This window comes from Ahaetulla prasina, chromosome 1 (assembly GCF_028640845.1).
Source record: "Ahaetulla prasina isolate Xishuangbanna chromosome 1, ASM2864084v1, whole genome shotgun sequence".
Taxonomy (NCBI): domain Eukaryota; kingdom Metazoa; phylum Chordata; class Lepidosauria; order Squamata; family Colubridae; genus Ahaetulla; species Ahaetulla prasina.
The window spans coordinates 123,765,136-123,785,146 of NC_080539.1; the positions used below are offsets into that span (position 1 = coordinate 123,765,136).

At 38.3% G+C, this 20,011-nt stretch overlaps 1 protein-coding gene across 4 annotated transcripts in view; it reads left to right on the forward strand.

Annotated features, from left to right (window-relative positions):
• Nucleotides 1-2,371: 2,371 nt before the first annotated feature.
• FBXL4 (F-box and leucine rich repeat protein 4) overlaps nt 2,372-20,011 on the forward strand; it is a 43,100-nt gene continuing 25,460 nt past the window's right edge. Inside the window, exons 1-3 of one of the 4 annotated variants that reach the window (XM_058174948.1) lie at nt 2,372-2,776; nt 15,932-16,517; nt 17,701-18,049. In XM_058174948.1, coding sequence (XP_058030931.1) covers nt 16,009-16,517; nt 17,701-18,049 — 858 coding nt within the window. In that variant the 5' untranslated portion in view covers nt 2,372-2,776; nt 15,932-16,008. Of the gene's footprint in view, nt 2,777-2,993; nt 4,801-15,931; nt 16,518-17,700; nt 18,050-20,011 lie in introns of those variants that run through there. The other 3 variants (XM_058174940.1, XM_058174964.1, XM_058174956.1) reach the window with 3 other exon arrangements.

Here is a 20,011-nt window from a genome sequence, read left to right on the forward strand (position 1 = left end):
AGGTTGTGAGTGTGAAAAACAATCATAAGTCACTTTTTTCAGTGCCATTGTAACTTGGAACGGTCATTAAAGGAACCGTTGTTAAGTTGAAGTCTACTTGTATTGTCAAATATGAAAAAGCAAAAAAACCCATTGAGGACTGAGATTGTTGGGTGCAATATGCTGACTCTTGTAAACCCCTTAAAAGATAAAGATCATTATGTGCTAGTTGTTCCTGAATCTAGGGAGCAGTGCTCATCTCTGTTTCAAAGATGAAAAGCCAGTGCTATCTGAAGACGTCTCTGTGGTCGTGTGGCCGGCATGACTAAATGCCAAAGGCGCACGGAACACTGTTACCTTCCCACCAAAGGTGGTCCCTATTTTTCTACTTGCATTTTTTACATACTTTCGAACTGCTAGGTTAGCAGAAGCTGGAACAAGTAATGGGAGCTCGCCCTGTTACGAGGCACTCGTAACCGCTGACCTTTCGATTGAAAAGCTCCGGATCTTAGCTACCACATCCCTTTAAACCCCTTAAAAGATAAAGATCATTATGTGCTAGTTGTTCCTGAATCTAGGAGCAGTGCTCATCTCTGTTTCAAAGATGAAAAGCCAGTGCTATCTGAAGACGTCTCTGTGGTCGTGTGGCGGCATGACTAAATGCCAAAGGCGCACGGAACACTGTTACCTTCCACCAAAGGTGGTCCCTATTTTCTACTTGCATTTTTACATACTGAACTGCTAGGTTAGCAGAAGCTGGAACAAGTAATGGAGCTCGCCTGTTACGAGGCACTCGTAACCGCTGACCTTTCGATTGAAAAGCTCCGGATCTTAGCTACCACATCCCTTTAAACCCCTTAAAAGATAAAGATCATTATGTGCTAGTTGTTCCTGAATCTAGGAGCAGTGCTCATCTCTGTTTCAAAGATGAAAAGCCAGTGCTATCTGAAGGCGTCTCTGTGGTCGTGTGGCGGCATGACTAAATGCCAAAGGCGCACGGAACACTGTTACCTTCCCACCAAAGGTGGTCCCTATTTTTCTACTTGCATTTTTTACATACTTTCGAACTGCTAGGTTAGCAGAAGCTGGAACAAGTAATGGGAGCTCGCCCTGTTACGAGGCAGTCGTAACCGCTGACCTTTCGATTGAAAAGCTCCGGATCTTAGCTACCACATCCCTTTAAACCCCTTAAAAGATAAAGATCATTATGTGCTAGTTGTTCCTGAATCTAGGAAGCAGTGCTCATCTCTGTTTCAAAGATGAAAAGCCAGTGCTATCTGAAGACGTCTCTGTGGTCGTGTGGCCGGCATGACTAAATGCCAAAGGCGCACGGAACACTGTTACCTTCCCACCAAAGGTGGTCCCTATTTTTCTACTTGCATTTTTTACATACTTTCGAACTGCTAGGTTAGCAGAAGCTGGAACAAGTAATGGGAGCTCGCCCTGTTACGAGGCAGTCGTAACCGCTGACCTTTCGATTGAAAAGCTCCGGATCTTAGCTACCACATCCCTTTAAACCCCTTAAACCACCACCACCCCTTAGAGAGGGCTATAAAGCACTGGGAAGCAGTATATAAATCAAACTGCTATTGCTATTCCCTTTTCTTTTCTTTTTTTTATTATCTTTTTCACCACTTTTATTTTTGGTAAAAGGTGCTCGACCTCCATTCAGGCATGCATTTGTGCTTTCACTGAAGCCGCTTGGTAACTTGCCCAGATCTCTTTTGTAAGAATTACCGCCCTTTGCCATCAAGCTTGCCATCTACCCTGCTAATCGCCCCGCAGCAAGCAACCCACCATTCTGTAAAGATTCTGAGTCATCCAGGTCACGATTGTCCCAAAGGTGCTTTTTCAGGAGGCAACTGGACTTTCTTCTTGTTTCTTTTGAAGACGTTTCGCTTCTCATCCAAGAAGCTTCTTCAGCTCTGACAGGACAGTAGGGAACGGAAGGATTTATATTCCTTGCAGACAGCTGATAATATGCATCCTTTTGGAGGATCGCTGAAGCACTTGAAGGTTTATCTGTGTCCTCAAAGTCACTTGCAGACTACAAGGGCCAGCAGCACTACTCAGGTGACCCGGAGGATACAGATAAACCTCCAAGTGTTTCAACGACCCTCTAAGAGGATGCAAATTACCAGGTGTCTGCAAGGAATATAAATCCTTCCGTTCCCCACTGTCCTGTCAGAGCTGAAGAAGCTTCTTGGATGAGAAGCGAAACGTCTTCAAAAGGAAAAAGACACGAGAAAGTCCACTTGCCTCCTGACAAAGCACCTTTGGGATAACCCTCCCTCCCTCCTTGTCCAGCTCTTCCTTATTAACTACGCCACGCACTCGGCGGCTTCTTCCTGTTCGAAGCTCCGCCTTCGCCAAGCGCGGGGAGAGGGGGAAACCTGCGCGCGCGCGCGAATCGGTGCACAAGTCTCGGCTGGGCCGCTCGGTGCTTGAAGCAGGCCCGGGCTCTGACTCTAACTCATCCCCCACCCCACCCCGCCTCGATTGCATGGCGCGCCCTCCAAATTGGCGGGGAGATGGGGGGCCCAGAAAGGCAAGGAGGAAATGGTGTAGCTAGTATGCGGGAGTGATCGCCCGCCGCGCGCTGGTCGGTGGCTGCACCTTGTGAGCACCTCTCCGTGTATGTATGCGTGCGCGCGCTCTCAACTCGTCTCCCCTTGTAAACAACGCCGCCCGGGCAGAGCCGTTTCCTGCAAGCTCTTGCTTGAGGACCGTTTTATTATTTTGAGCACCTGCCTGGGTCGCGTTGCCTGCAGTTGAAGTCGAGCAATTTGCTTTTCAGGTGTGTGAAGCAGGGCACTTGCACCTTGACAGTTTCTCTCCCCCCCCGCCACGCCTCGCCCCCCCCCCGCATCGGTAACAACCTTCGGGTCACCGTCATTTCCAAATAAAATAGGTCCGTCATGGTGACATCACTTTCAAAAAGATCCCGTACTTCCTTTAGTTAGATCATCCTGCATATTTTTTTTTCTTTAAGGACGGGGCAGGTGTTGTAGCTCTATATTACTTAAGGACATTTGAGCTCTGACACTTCCTTATCCGTGCTCCCTGCTCATCTTACAAGAATAATTATTGAAGATATTTGAATGCTGTCTTTAAGAAATCAAGCGGGGAAACAATAAAGGATACAGTAAATTTCAACATAAACCACAACAAAGTAATAAAAACCCTAGCCTAAAAGCAGACCTACTAAAAATACTTAAAAATGCTAAATGAAAGCAAGATTTTATTATGACTGCTTTGAAAAGCAAGTGGGAACCAATTGTAGCTTCAAAGAGAAACTGGGAACAACTTTAAAAGCTTCTTGATTGGAGTTTGGTTGTTTCTCTCTCTGTGTGTATGTGTGTGTTCAGGTTGGTCTTTTGAGTGACCAACAGGAGAAGTTTCTCTAGTTTTCTTGGTAAGATTTGAAAAGTGATATGTCATTGCCTGCTCTCTTGGGCTGAAAGAGAATGACTGTAGGGCAGGTCAAATCTTAAAGCAGCAGTTCCCAGAATTAATTTCTGAGACAACTATTGTATCAATTAGAAATTGATCAGTTTTGCATCAACTACATTGGACCACTGAATGGCAGGGGAGATTGTTATTGTACAAAGTAGGGAAGCCTGGCATATATTTCTTGAAGCCAGAATGTCAGGGCAACTTGGTCCTTGAAAAATGTTGGTTGACTAACAGTGTCAACCTCAGATTCTTCTGGCCTGCTGTAAGGTTTAGCTAATTACCACCAACATTTAATTGAAACTCCTTTTTTATGCCCAATTATTCTATTGACATCTAACCCAGGGGTGTCAAACTCACATTGTCAAGGTGGTATCATGTGACGTATTGGGACTTTCCCCCCCTTCGCTAAACTGGGTGCGGGCAGCATGTGACACATCCGGCCCATTGGCCAGGAGTTTAAAAGCCATGATCTAATCACAAGTTTACTCATTAAATAAAAATGAAGAGGTATTCATTTACTACCTGTTAAGTTCTATTTATTTAAAATATTTATAATTATTTTTATTCTTCACAGAAAAAGTTTACACTTTTTTCTTACGTTCTTACTTACATTTCTACTCCACTTTCTTACTGTTGGAAGTAAGAGTTATAGTTTCCCTTTCTTCAACATGTTGTATATAAATTAATATTTAAATCCCCTTTCCAACAATCATTTTAGTTGACTTAGACAAGGGGTATCACGGGCTGGCCATGGCCACCCCTGGTTTAGCGAAGGGGGAAAAAGTCATGATACGTAGCGTGACGACAATGCGTGTGACACCCCTGACTTAGACTGTGAAATCTCATTCAGTGAGCTTTTGTAATCAAGGATACTTGAACCTGGATGTCCTCAATCCTAGTGTATCATCTTAATATGCCACACGGTCTCTCTACTTTCAGATTTACAAACTTAAAAAAATAAAAAAGAAAAGAAAAGTTAAATTATTTAAACATGGGTTTTTATTGGCCAGTTGTGATAAATATGTGGCCTGTTCAGTGAGTCCCAGGTCTTTGTAAAGTGGGACTCATACTTTGGTTGATAATAGATCTAATGCCTCCTCTCAGACTGCTTCTTTCAAATGTGCCTTACCTTGTCAGTAATCTGATTATAGAACTGTTTTTACTGCCTTGCGAATGTTCAGCATACGTTTGAGAGGTTACTGGTTCTGATGCTGTAGACTTGTTTGTCCTAAACCTTGTTTCTGTTGGTACACTAAATCCCTTTACTCCTATCCTGGAAAGTATGGCTAAATATATTTCTTTTGAGTTGCAGACCTTTTCCCATTTGATTTCTGGATAATCTAATCTAACATAACTTCTATTAAGGTAAATTTTATTCCAGTCTGACATATGTAACCCATGCAACATTGAACAGTTACGGTTTATTTTTCTACCCTCTGTTTCACTCACAGTTACTATTATTACTTTTATACCTTCTAAAAGACAATTCAGGTGGATTTTTCTTTTTTGTATTCTTTTTCTATGTACAGAAGAATATACACAGGGGGAAGTACAGTATTTACTTTTCAAAATTATACTCCAGGAAAATGAGAACATAACTATTGTAGTGAGATGCCAAAAAAAAAATGCAAACAGTTCTGTGAAAATGAAATATGCTTGGTAGCCACAGAAATTCAAATGAAAACAAACATAGAATAGCATCAGGGAGAAAAAAAATGCTTTGTTTTAACTGGGACGATACATTGGAAGATTTCATTGAAGATCCCATTAAATGAGAATTCGATTTAGCAGCTATCAATCTGCTGAGTAGCAAAGCAGTGTCATAAAAAATAAGTGGTTCCATATACTAGAGGTGTTATCTAGAAATGGAAAAGCATAGATCTAAATTAAAAACACATATTATTAAGAAACAAAGCCTTAAACAATCCAGTGAATTTCTAGAATATATAACATTTGAGATAGAATAAATATAAGGACATTTCAGACTAAATCATAGAATTTTCTGGACAATATCCAAATTCATAATGAAGGCCTATGGTTTGCTATTGTGGTGTTAGGGAAAGTTGGATAGACAGAGCAAACACTGCTTTCCAATTAATGTCTATGGTATTAGAATCCTAGGTCTGCTCTTTCCATCTTTCTCCTGTACGGGCTCCTCTTCTGCCATAGAAATAGGTATATTGTCAGCCAACTCTCATTTTTTATGCTTTAAATGGTCTCTGTATCTTGGGGATCAAAGGGGTATTAGATATCTCATTATTTTGCATTTTACAACATTATTTTTTTTTACTCAGTGAGGAAATTGCTGCTACTGGCTTTCTCTCTCCTTTTGTCAATTCCTCCCTGCTTTTCTCCTTGCTGTGCAAAATGGTGATTAGAGGCAGCAGTGGCCACATCTGTAGAGGTCTTTCCTACGACAAAGGGATATATCCAATTATCCGTGGAGGGAAAGGGAGCATCCCTTGAGGAAATTATTTGTTTATTTGTTTATTAAATTTATTTACCAGCTAGCTAATTGTGGGACAACTCTAGTTGACTTATAACAGTAAAAACAAAGAAATGAAAAGAAGTGTAAACATTAACAGTAGCAAAATACTGTTTTGCTGAAACAATAAAATAAACAATGAAAATACAATAATATGGGTGGTGGCATAGTGATTAGAATGCAGTATTGCAGGTTAATTCAGCTCCATGCCAGGAGTTTGATCCTCACCAATTTAAGATTAACTAAGTCCATCTTTCCGAGGTTGGTAAAATGAGGATTCTGATTGTTGGGGGCAATATGCTGATTCTGTAAACTACTTAGAGAGTGCTGTAAAACACTATGAAGCAGCATATAAGACTAAGTGATATTGCTATTGCTGTTGCTAATAAGAGATTAAAAGATAGGCAAGGAGAAGCAGGGAATGTAGGGGAGAGGTGAGGATTGCTGTCAATCTAGTAGCCATCTCCAGTATGCTGTTCCCCCATTGGATCCCCAGGCCAATTGCCAGAGTCAAGTCTTCAGGCTCTTGTGGAAGGATAGGTGGGTGGGGCAGATCTCATTGGGGTGGGGGGGCAGGATGTTTCAGAGGGTGAATGCTAAGCCAGTGGCCTCTTCTTCTGGACCCTGACAGCTGGAGTTCTTTGACTGATGGCATCCACCACAGGCCCTCTCTTCAACATGAGTGAGCCAGACCTGATCTAGGAAGACAAGATGGTTTATTGTTTATGGTTGGTTGTATAGTCAACCAGATGTTCAGACTAGATTTAGCATTTTTATCCGCTTGTCGAATCCTTCCCAGGGACCTGATGTTGTTTTTTGATGGAGTTAAAGGTATCATCACAGGTTGTAAGCTGTTCCAAGTAGAGCTGCCTTTTGCAATTTGTTATTATTTAATTTTTCCATACTCATTTTGTCAGTAGCATCCCTATAGATTAGTACATTGGCTCTTTTAGGAATCTTCGTAAATTACTTGGCATCATACATAAATATAGCAAAAGCTTTGGAACTAGTTATACCTCCTTAATGCTTTTTAGAGCATTATACATTTCTTTTTAGATTGGCTTTACTGAATTGGTTTCATATATCCCTAGTTTGTTTGCTTTTTTAATTATTGCTGCTTTACTTTTAGAATACTGTTGTTTTCTATTGTGTTTGGCCTTTTAATACTAAGCTGACGTGGTGCTTAAATTACAACTGAAAGTGGTTGTTTCTTTTTTTAATTGAATATTCAAAGAAAGATAGCATATTTGTATTAATAACATTAGTTTAAATGATAAACAATATTTATATATAATTAGCTTAATTTTCTTAAAATTAAAGAAATGATTGAAAAACAAATACTATTTAATTATAATTATATAATATGTTAATAATAGTATATTAACATCTGTTAGATTTAATACAGCTCTTACTCCAGTGGACTTACAAAAGGGAGGCTTACAAAATATAGTCCAAAATAAAAAAAAATTAAATTTAAACTATTAAAAACTTAAAACGAAACAAAAAAACCTCCTGTGTATATTTTAATTTTCACTTTACTAACCTTTCCTATCTTTCCTTAAATATTGCTTTTAAATTATAGATGGAAAACTGTAGGGGAAAAAATGTTTTCTGCACTTATCTTATTCCCGTAAGGTATTGTGGAAACAGATCTGTGTTGTCTCCCTTTCCTTGGAAGATAAAAACCATTATCTTGTGCTGAATACATATTTCCAGGGAGCTTCTGATACACACTGGGTACTTTGTCTGTTTGTAAAAGTTATTATCTGCCCATCTTACTATATGGTAACTCTGGGCAGCTAACACTATTAAAAGATAAAACTTTATAAAAATTGTATAGTTATAAAATGAGTTTGTGCCCAATATGAATACTATAATATCATATGTTATCAAAAATCTAATAAATAGCCCTGTACTAAACTCAGAAGTTGTAAATACCAGTGGCAGAGGAAATTTACTTAAGAAGTCCTAGAATTTAAACTTAGTTTCTTAAGCAACAAGAATTAGCCAAAATAGCTTTCTTTAAAGGACTTTTCCACTTTCCAGCTACTGTATATAGGCAGATTTGAGTGGATGAGAAAGAAATAAAATGGGAAATGATTTAATTTTTAGGACTTTTAACTTCAAATGAGCAACAGAACAGCTTTTAAGTTTGCCAGTTGTAGTTCACAAGTATTTAGTTTGAAGAAAAAGTGATTGTTATGAAAATCTCTTAGTATATTCATTCTAGAGATGGGTTAAAAACAAGCTTAATGTTTTATTTTTTGAAAGTGTCAAATATTACCAGCACAATAGGTATAACTAGGAAAATTTGTGGGTAGCAGTTCTCTAAATTATTTAGTACTTATCCATAGTAGTCTAAAATTAATTATAGAGTCCATATTCCATTGTGTCAAGTATTAAAGAGTAGCTATTTATTTCCACAGGGACAAATGCTGCTGTAGAGCTAACACTTCCTTCTAATTACCTTGCCATTATATGTAAATACAGCCTAAACTTGGAGATTCATGATTTCGAAATAGTTTTTTTAAAAATAGTTTTGTTCCCTATTGAAGTTTTATTTCTGCATTGTACTAATTTAATAGTCTTCGCTTAACAGCCATTCATTTAGTGACCTTTTATAGTTATGGTGGTGTTGAATGAATGGTATTTACACCCAGTCTCTGAAGTTATGGCTGTTGCAGTGTCCCTGCAATCACATGATCAACATTCAGGTGCTTGGCAGCCCTTCCACACTTATGGCCACAGGTGCACTTCAATTCCTCCCATGCTGTCACCCGACAGTGCTGCTTCAAGCCCTGTGCTGCAGCTAGCAACAATAGTGCAAATCTCCAGCTGCCTCCCTTGCCCTGCAGTCTTCAGGCCCTGTGTACCGACTTGATTTTTACTGTCTTCCTCTTAAAACTCAGCCTGGCCTGTGGGAGGCAGCTGCTGGCCACACCAGGCCTTCTTCTCACAGCTGCTTGCATCGTTCTCCAAGGAGCGCACAGTGTTCTCCAATCAGATCAGAAAGCCTTCTGAAAGCTTTTGAGGCCTTCTATAACCTTGAAAGAAAGCCATGCCTACCATTCTCCAAATTATGCAAGTTGTTTTTGTGATGTTTCAGAAGCTTGTGAAGACTTTCTGAAGCATCACAAGAATAGTGCGTATGACTTTGAGAATGGTGAGTGTAGCCTTCCTGTGAGGTTTCAGAAGGCCTCGGAAGCTTTCCAAAAGCAGAAGTTTTGTGGTGCTGGGGTGGCTGGCAATGACTTGGGGCTTGAGGTAGCAGTTCTTGGTGACAGCAGGGCAGGACAGCAGTGGCTGAAGTAGAATCTGGGGATGGTGGTGATCAGCTGAAACTGCTAAAGGCTCTTAAGCTCTACTTCAGTCCCAGCGCTGCCACAACCAAAGAGTACTAATGTGCAGAGTGGCCAAAAGGTTAGAAATGAGTGGGGGGAGGGAGATAAGTGAGAGGGGGAGTTGAAGAGAAGTCAAGGGAAGCAGTCCCTTACCAAGGCTTGGGATTGAGTTAGGACCAAGCCAGGAATGGCTTGATTAAGATGAGTCCTTGCCTTGACTGATGTTATTCAGTTAACAACGGCAAAAGGGACTGCTAGGGTTGCTGTTGCTATATGATGCAGTCATGTGACATGTTTTACAACTGCATCACTTAGTGAGGAAAGTTCTAGTTTCAATTATCGTCATCATTCAAGGTCTATCTATATAATATTTTGCTAAACTGAAAAAGTTTGTGAATTAGAGATGTAAAATTAGTTTTAAATAGGCTTTCACGGCTGCAGTAACTGAGATAGTTTTACAAAAACCTAAATATGATGTGTTGAGAAGTTTAGACTGAATGTGTAGATTAGTAGACATCTATGGAAGAGGGCAGTGATGCTAAAGTATAAAAAGGGGAGATAATTTCAGCAATTAATTTGGGAGACAAAAAAACCCAACAAGCAGGTTTTTTTTAAAATTTACATTTATATCCCGCCCTTCTCTGAAGACTCAGGGCGGCTTACATTGTGTAAGGCGGCTTACATTGTGTAAGGCAAAGTTGAAGTTATGCACATGGGAAGGTGGTATATCTGAAGAGAATAAAATAGATCAGAATATTTTCTGTTCCTTTATCAAATTAAAAAGTTGTTTTGATTACTTGGAAAAGATCTAATGCAGATTTAGAATTCCTTAACTTAGACCATATCTGCACTTACTTTTTAAACATCTCCTGTTCATACTCAATTCACTCTAAACTGGTTTAAAGAAATTATAGGTAGGGGCTAGGACAGGAGAGGCTTGTGTGGGGAAAACCTAAGGAATAGAAGGGAATAGGATAGGAGAGGCTTCTGTGGGGCAAGCTTGAAGAAGACAAAGGGATAGGATAGGGAAAGCTTCTGTGCGGCAAGCCTGAGGGAGAGAAGGGGATAGGATAGGATAGGATAGGCTTCTTTGGGGCAAGGCTGAGGGAGAGAAGGGGAGAGGAGAGGCCAATCTGTAACTACTCATTAATTTTCAAGCTGTAAGTGTCGATTTATCAAGTCCAATCACATAGTTTTGTAGCGGAGCCTGAATATTCAGCTAGTACCAGTAATTAATATAAAAGCTCAGCAGAGCCCCTCAAACTTGTACTACAAATGTATACATACTTTGTGCACAACTTTGTAATGAAAGAAATGGAAAGGGGTTTGTTTGTTTGTTTATTTATTTAATTTATATGCTGCCTAGAGCTCCTGAAAGATGAGATATTAAAGAAATAATCATGAATAAATACATATTATAATTACATAAAGAAATGCATGATCGGAAGTAGATTGTTATTACAGCTTACATTAATAGACCGAATTTAAGTAAGTAGCATTAAATAACTATAGTTTGTTATTCTCCATAGTAAATTTTAAGGGAAAAATGTATGTAAATGAATAAACAGCATATATTACAATGAAAACAGTTATTTGGGAAGATTCTTCGAAATTTCCTTGAAGAAATATCTTTCAAACATTATTAAGTGCGATATGCAAACATCAAATCATCATACAGTTTATTTTTAAATCGTTCTAAATTTATTCTGAAAATTATATTGTTGAAGCAAAAATGAATCTCAATTCTGTTTTTGAGTGGACGTTGGTAAGAAATAATACATCAGAACAATGTGAGGCTATTTGTCTTTTCAAATAACTTCTAGTTTAAAAAAATGGAGAAAGAGAAAATTGGGCCTGCCAAAACAAAATAATTCTGCTTTTATTGCTTATTCTGCCTGTACATTTCTTTGCACAGAAATGCATGGAATTGCACTGTCTATTCTTTAGATGTTTTAATATCAAAATGAGAATTATTAACATTTTTTGACTTTATTTTTAGAAAAAATAGAATGTCTTTGAAATGCAGACAATGTTTAGTAAAATATAGCTCATGTTCTGGTAAATGCCTCTTACAAAAATCCTGCATCTATTTTAAGACGTATTCTGTCATCCTCTTTGCAAACTCCCAATAGGTTATGAGCATTACTTCTCTTTGCCATTGAACATAAAAAGCTATGAGCAAAGCCAAAAAGGTTAACTGAGGGAGTTCATAAATCTATACAAAAATATCTTTTGCAAGGTTAATTTAATTCTCACATTTGTAAGCCTTTTTGAATATGTACCTTGCATTTTTCTCATTCATGACTAAAAAGTCATGAAAATGACTTTTTAAACCATGCCTATGCATGTACATACATGTAAAGATGTTCATGAGAATTTTGTTATATGGTTAATAATTTTTTAAAATGGACATTATATAATTATATAATATAACCGACAAATTATATAATATTGTGTTAATAGATTAGGGAGTATATAATCACAATGTTTTTAAATTGTTGTTTATTTATACCTTTCCATTATTATTTTTATAAATAATACAGGATAGCAAATACATCCAATATTCCTTCCTCCTTCTATTTTCCCATAATAACAATTGTGAGAGGCGAGTTAGACTAATGCAGCCTATTATTAACAGCAACTGCTTGCAATATTGCAGGTTCAAGTCCCACCAGGCCCAAGGTTGACTCAGCCTTCCATCCTTTATAAGGTAGGTAAAATGAGGACCCAGATTGTTGGGGGGCAATAAGTTGACTTTGTATATAGTATACAAATGGATGAAGACTATTGCTTGACATAGTGTAAGCCGCCCTGAGTCTTCGGAGAAGACTTTGCATAATATAAATGCAAAAAAAAAAAATTTTTTTTTAGGCATGAAAATCAAGTAGATTCTGGGTCAGTCATAGTTTCTCAGCCCAACCTGCTCCATGGGATTATTGTTGTGGGGGAAAAGGAGATGAAAGGAATATTATATATGTTTGCCACCTTGAATTACTTATAAATAATAAAGGTAGGATAAAAAAAAATTCTCTCCGCCCCCCCCTCTCATTTCTCATTTCTCATCTTCATCATTAGTCTTTTCTGATCACATATTTGAAAGTTTTTCTTTTACCTTACTGTGTGTAATTGTAATCCAGAATTCCCCAATTTTTCTGGCTTTGTGGACTAGTGAGGATGGGGTGGGGAGAGGGGATGGTTCTGTGTGAATGGCTGGCAAGTGTGTGTGTGTAACTTGATTTGCGAAAGTGGCAGGTATGGGCACCTGCTGCTTGTGCAAATGGAGCACACACACCCCTGTGGGGATGCACATGTGTGCTTTCGCCTCCCACTTTGGTGGCGTGGTTCTGAATGGCTCATGGCCAACTAGTGGGTTGGGGACCCCTGGTGCAATGAATATAATATATTAATCATACGTATAAAAAAGAACAAGGCAAATAAGGAATATATGGAATATATGTATACCTGCTATATAACTGTAGCTTTAGATGTGCCACATATGAAGCTATAGTGCAGTGATGGCTAATGATTTCCAGACCAAGTACCCAAAGCGTGCACATAGAAATGCGTGCCCAAACCCCCAAAATGCAATGCACGTGTGCCCCCTAGGCATGCGTGCGCCCCCCCATGCACCCTGGGCATGCGCAGTAGAGACCCGATGACCAGCTAGCTGGCGGGAGGCGTGCACTCATGCACAGTGGAGCTGAACTTGGGCGTTGGCTCGCGTGCCCACAGAGAGGGCGCTATATGCCGTCTGTGGCACGTGTGCCATAGGTTTGCCATCACTGCTATAGTGTAATAAGTTTTTATTCTAGCCAATTTTTATAGGCCATAAAATAATATATAATATAAAAAATGGTGCCTATACCATGTATATATATGTTGGTAAACATATTTCATTGCTCTTTGCATTATTTCTATACTTATATAAAAACATTTTTAATTCATTAAAATCTATAGTGTACTTTTGAGAACTCTACCAAAAATATCTTTAAGGGGTCTGGAAGTTGAATCATAGCAACTGGACTTCTTTTCTTTTTGGTTTGAAATTTTCAATAGTTTATCCAAGTAGCTTCTTCAGTCTGGGCAAGTTGGTTAGGGGGACCTCATGTGGCCTCCAGGGTGGCTTATATATGGGGTCCCCCTAACCAACTTGCTCAGGCTGAAGAAGTTACTTGGATAAGCAACGAAACGTTTCAAACCAACAAGACTCAATTTCCAGATAGCTCTGCTTGGATGATTTGAGAATCTTCATTGACATTGTTAAGGGATATAATGCTGGCAATAATTGTATGAAATGGCATGTAGTAACATAGAACAACTGTCAGACTATAAATCTGGGAATACCAAAATGACCCATTGTTACCATCTGGCACTTTCTGGGTTCAGCTCTGCTCAATCAAAATATAAGTCATGGAATGGAATCAATCTTATTATTTATCAAAATGCATTGAGCTACTCCTCTTGCCATCTTACCTGATTTCCAGCTCTGGCTCCCTAACCCTAATTAGAGGAAATGGCGGGGACCGGCTGCACATATGCTTAAATATTTTCGGGGAGGCTTATTTTTGGGGGAGGGTTTATTTTAGGGGGAGGTCTTATTTCAGATTTTGGTTCACTTATTGTATCCTTCATATTTGTGAGCAATGAACTTGTTTCTATGAAGAATTTCTTTGAAATAGGTATTACTGGATTTGAACCCAAAAGGCTCAAACAGATTTTTATTATTAGAGCTGTGCAAAGCACTAAAATTATATTTCTTAAAAAGCATGTAAGTGGAAGTGAAACAACCGTGTTTGAAGTGTTAAAGAAACTATCTGCTCTAAAAGGCTTAGCCTGTTCTTAACAAAGGCTATCCTCAGTACAAGTAGTCAAACAAGGACTGTCTTTGAAACAGCCCTATGATCTTCTAAAGGATGTTGCTTCTTTAATACTCTTTGCACAACCCTACTTACTAAAAGCGTTTGTGATTTCAGCACTCGTGGTCTTATACTATTTGTTGTCAAGTCTTTTGAGCAAAGTAATCGTTAGTTCATATAACCACAGCAGCAATCATTTTCTGCTATGCCCTGTTGTAGGACCTGTTTCCTAATTTCCATTTCGATTCTTCAGTTCTTTTGAGATTAAGTTTTGTTTTGTTGTTGTTGTTACAATATACCATAAATATTGTAATCAATTATTACTTTTTGGTGGGGGGGAGTGCCTTTACTTTGCTAATTGCCTGAACTAGTTCCTATGGGGTTTATTGCTTTGTTTTTTTTGGAAATACGTTGGAAGTGGTTTGCCATTGCCTCCTTCTAAGGATGAGAGGGAATACGGTAACTGGCCCAAGGTTACCCAGCTGCCTTTGCACCTAACTAGAACTGTGCAGGACTAAAACTCACGATCTCACAGTTTTCTAGCCCAGTGCCTTAACCACTGAGCCAAAGTGGCTCAGAATCAAATATAGTTACTAATTAATTAATTGATTATCAAATCTTATTAGCAATGCTTATTTTTAATATAACATTTTTATTAGATGCTGCTATCCTGGATTGGATATTTTAGTAACTGTTTTTATGTTACACAGGTAGTCCTCAACTTAAAGCTACAATTGAGCCCAAAATGTCTGCTGCTAAATGAGAAAGCTGTTGGGTTTTGCCCCATTTTATGAGCTTTTCTGCCACAATGAATCACTGCAGTTGTTAAGTTAGCAATAGAGTTAAGTGAACCTGGCTTCCCCATTAGCTTTGCTTGTCAAAAGGTTGCAAAAGGTGATCACATGACCCCAGGACACTGCAACAGTCATAAATATGAACTAGTTGCCAAGCATCTGAATTTAGATCACGTGACCATGGGGATTCTGCAACAGTCATAAGTGTGAAAAACAGCAATAAGTCACTTTTTTCAGTGCTGTCGTAACTTATGAAAATATGTTTTCATAAAAATATATGATATTTTTTTCATATAAAATATATGAATTTCATAAAAATATGACTTCAGCAACAGAGTGGTCAGTGCCTGGAGTGCACTACCTGACTCTGGTTTCATCCCAAAACCCCCAAAATTTTAACCTAAGACTGTCTACTGTTGACCTCACCCCATTCCTAAGAGGTCTGCAAGGGGCGTGTATAAGAACACCAGCGTGTCTTAATGTTCCCTCCATTTGTATTCATTCTCCATTTAGGCTGGAAACAGCAGTCAGATGAGGGTTGTACCCGTCTGTCAAGCTTGGAGGACCAAGTCTGCAGAAACTTTTAAGCCCTGCCTCTTCTGGTTGGCCTTCAGTTTTTTGACTCGGTCCCAAGCTGGACAGACGTGTCTTCTCTTTCTCTATTGCTTCCAGATTCATTGGCATTCTTGGAAATATTCAATTCCAGGGTGAAAGACTTTAAATCTGAGACCTCTGAGGGCTTTGGAACGGTTTCGGACTGCCGGCTGGCAGTTTTCTGACCCAGCAGCGCTTCCATCAGCACGCTGCTGTTCTCCCCATGCTTATACTTATATATATTATCTAATACGTTCTTGACAAATAAATAAATAAATGAAATAAATGAAACTTGATCATTGAATGAACTGTTGTAAGTCGAGGACTACCTATATTACATTTTTTTCTGCTTCAAATAAATTAAAGGTTCCTTGAATTCTTGAGCCTGTTTTAAATTGACAATTAATTATTTGGGCTTTTATTCAGGAACTCTTCTATTTTAAACTTCTCACAAAGAAGTCTTGAAGATACCGACTTTCAGGAGCATTTTACTACCTGTCTGGATGTCACCAGCATTTCCTATGTTAACAGTTCTGAGTATGTTTTACTATATTTGCCTTCGGCGCCGAGCCAGGACAGCAACAAGAGGAGAATTGATGAACAATCGGAGAGCCATTGAGTCAAATAGATCCCTACCTATCAATGTTGAATTGGTCCAGTATGCCAAAGAAGTGTTGGACTTCAGCTCACATTATGGCAGTGAAAACAGCATGTCGTATACCATGTGGAATTTGGCTGGAACTCCTAATGTCTATCCTAGCTCAGGTGACTTTACACAAACCGCTGTGTTTAGGACCTATGGAAAGTGGTGGGATATGTGCCCTAGCGCACGAATGCCATTTACAAGGACCCCACCCAGTTTCCAAAGTCAGGACTATGTAGAACTTGCGTTTGAGGAACAAGTATATCCTACAGCCATACATATTTTGGAAACGTATCATCCTGGTGCTGTGGTTAGGATTTTGGCATGTTCTGCAAGTCCTTATTCTCAAAATCAGCCCAGTGAAGTAAGGTAATTCATTTCATTAATTTTCTCTGTCTTTCTTTGATGTGGTATGTTCAAATATTTAAAGTAACACTTTTTCTTAGAAAATTCTACATATTTAACCCCCTCGCCCCCCCAGAATTGTCTTTGCTACCTACACACTGTTTGGACTTCACAGGTAGCAAGAAAGGAATTCTGGTCTGGTCTTTGCAAGTGAAAGCTGCCTGCCCCCATTTGTTTGCTTTTTATATTCACAGTAGTCAATGTTTTGCAGTGATTCAGTTTAAGAAAGCCTGATGTAATATATTTGGGCAACCAAGCTCTTGAAAATGCTTCAGAAACCTGTTCTGTAGATCTATCTTAATAGTACAGGTAGTCCTCGATTTACGACCACAATTGAGCCCAAAATTTCTGTTGCTAAGTGAGACATTTGCTAAGTGAGACATTTGTTAAGTGATTTTTGCTCCATTTTATGACCATTTTTGCCACAATCTTTCAGTGAATCACTGCAGTTGATAAGTTAGTGAATCTGGCTTCTCCATTGATTTTACTTGTCAAAGGGTCGCAAAAGATGATCACATGACCTTGAGGCACAGCAACGGTCATAAGTATGAATTAGTTGCCAAGCATCTGAATTTTGATCACATGATCATGGGGCTGCTACAAAGGTCGTAAGTGTGAAAAATGGTCAGTCACTTTTTTCATTGCCGTTGTAACTTTAAATGGTCACTAAATGAATTGTTGTAAGTCGAGGACTACCTGTACATTAAACTTCATTGGTTTCCAAATGCTAAATAGCCTGAATTTAGATTTGGAATCAAATTTCTAAATTCTTGTCCTACTGAATGAATTATGGTTTAATTTCAGATTTAACCAAAGGATCTCTTTAACTATTTTGTTACTGTGATGAAGTGCATCGTCACTTTAGCTTACTCTCTTTGTTTTCTTCCCAATGCAGTGGTAGATTAAGAAAGAATTAATATTAAAACGTTGAATAATGTTAAGGTTAGTTAATGTTTGGGAATTAAGATATTTATCATACATTGTAGAGTTATTAAGAGTATAATTAAAATAGTATTTATATTGGCCATAGTTTGATGTTTTTTATATTAGTTGTGGTTTTTTTCTCCCCAAATTGAAATTTATTAAAGAAATTAAGTTCTTTATTAGTAATATTTGTATTAACTGCCCTGTACTTTTCTTTTGGTAGGTGGGAAACCCTTTGGTCAGAGCTACCTTCCAAGGTGATTTTGCCTCAGGCACGTCAATTTACACCTAGTATCAAACAAATAAATTTTCCTATAAATTTAATCCGTTTGGAAATAAACAGTTCCCTTCTGGATTATTATACTGAGTTGGATGCTGTAGTGCTACATGGTTTAAGAGAGAGACCTGTGCATTTACTCAATACTCCAATTATTGATATGAATGATCTAGATGACGATGAAGAAGGGGAGAGAGAAAGTTACAGCAGCGTGGACAGTCTCAACAAGCAGTTTAGCACTGCTGCCTTCAAAGACTGGACAACTAATGGATACTTTGATAAATTGCCTTATGAGGTAAAAGCGTGGGAATTTTACAGGGTTAAGAAAAAACTGTCATAATTACTTAAGCTGTAGAGATTCATTATATCTTGAGGTACATAAGTAGTTATAGCTTCATATACAGATTTATGAATTTTGCCTGTTTTTTAGTTCTGTTAGCTTCCTGGATTTTAGTTAGTGTAGCTTTTTTTCTTCTTCTTAAAATGGTTGAAACTGATTCAAGTAGATTCTTAAAAATAGAAGAATCTGTTAGCTGATCTCCCCATGCAAATTCATTTTTATTTCTGTGTTAAGTGCTTATAAAAATGAATGCTTATTCATTGAAGTTTCTTGAGGATAATACTCTAGGTTTTTTTAATTCAGCTATTTTAAGCGTCTGTTAATCAAATTATTTAAAATAGGAATGTTTTGTTTTCTTCTTTTGAACAGAAAATATATTATAAATATCTCAACTGTTAAGCCTGTAAAATATATTCATTACATAAATGTTATATTCCTACTCCTTTTTAAATGTAAGTTCTAAGATTTCAAAAAGCCAGCTGAGTTTCAGATGCCATATTTTTATGCCATAAGCTGCATTCTTGGAATTTTCTGAAGTCCTCACATATTATAATATCAAATTGTGCTTTATGCTGAGCCAGATACGGAATGAAATTTTTAGCAAGTTACTAAATTTTAAACTAAGTATGAGTAATAATTACTAGATAGGCTTGAAATTTGTTTTCTTTGTTTGATTAGTAGCAAAATATATTTTATACTGCAGTTACATTTTAGTGTCGTCATCATGGTGACATTTGTTTATATCCTTTTCATTTCAGGTATTAAGATGCAATTTTAGTGTAAAGTGGGATCACCTTTTCCGGTGGTGATAGATACTGACATGTTAGGAGTTGTTTATTTCTGATCCTGATGTGTTATTATCTATATAGCGTATAATTATTATCTTAGAATAATTGATTGAAACTAAACAAGGAGAGAATCAACCTAGAAATAAGGAGACATTTCCTGACAGTTAGAACAATTAATCAGTGGAATGACTTGCCTCTAAAAATTGTGGGTGCTACATTACTGGAGGTTTTTAAGAAGAGATTGGACAACTATTTGTCTGAAATGGTATAGGGTTTCCTGCTTAAGCAGGGGGTTGGACTAGAAGACCTCCAAGTTCTCTTCCAATTCTGTTATTTTGTTGTTCTGTTAGTTAGGCTGATTGTCCTGGTACAATGAAAATAAGATAACTTGTTCTTCTCACAACTTTTACTTGATGCAGTCTTGTCACCATTATATATAAAATAAACCACTCTGTAGCCTGTATTTCTTGGGCTAATATTTGTTTATCCCATTGCCAAGACAGTTTGTAGACTTTTGATATTTATCTTGGCTATAATGTTACTTTCTGAACTTTTTCTCTGCTATATCTTAAATGCCAAATTTGATTTAACAAATGGCAGACATCATAATTCTGTGTTCTTCAGATTCAGATTATAATGGTTGCAGTATTCCTTAGTCATGTAATCACCATTTGCCACTTTCCCAGAAGCATAATCAATAAGGAAGCCAGCAGGAAAGTTGCAAGTGGCTTCTTTAAGTTGATCCCACTTCCACTACTTTTTCTTCTAGGTATCTCATATTCTATAGCACATGCCTATCCTCAGTGTACTCCCCCCCTCCATAGTACCCATCCAATTGTGCTTGTATGGTGCTGTGGCGGCTGCCTGCACAACCTTTCACACCTGGCAGTGGCCATCCCTTCCCTGACCACATTTGTGCCACAGCAATCACTTGCACAGCCTCCCCTACACAGCAGCAACCACTTCTACCTAGGTGTGCTCATGTTGTGCTGCACCATCTACTTGCCCACCTACTGGCTTGCTTACAAACTGCCCAGGACTAGTGACTTCCTGCCAGCTTCCCCATTGACTTTGCCTGTTGGAAGCCATCAGGAAGTTGCGAAGAGGAGGTCCTTGCTTAACGATTCGT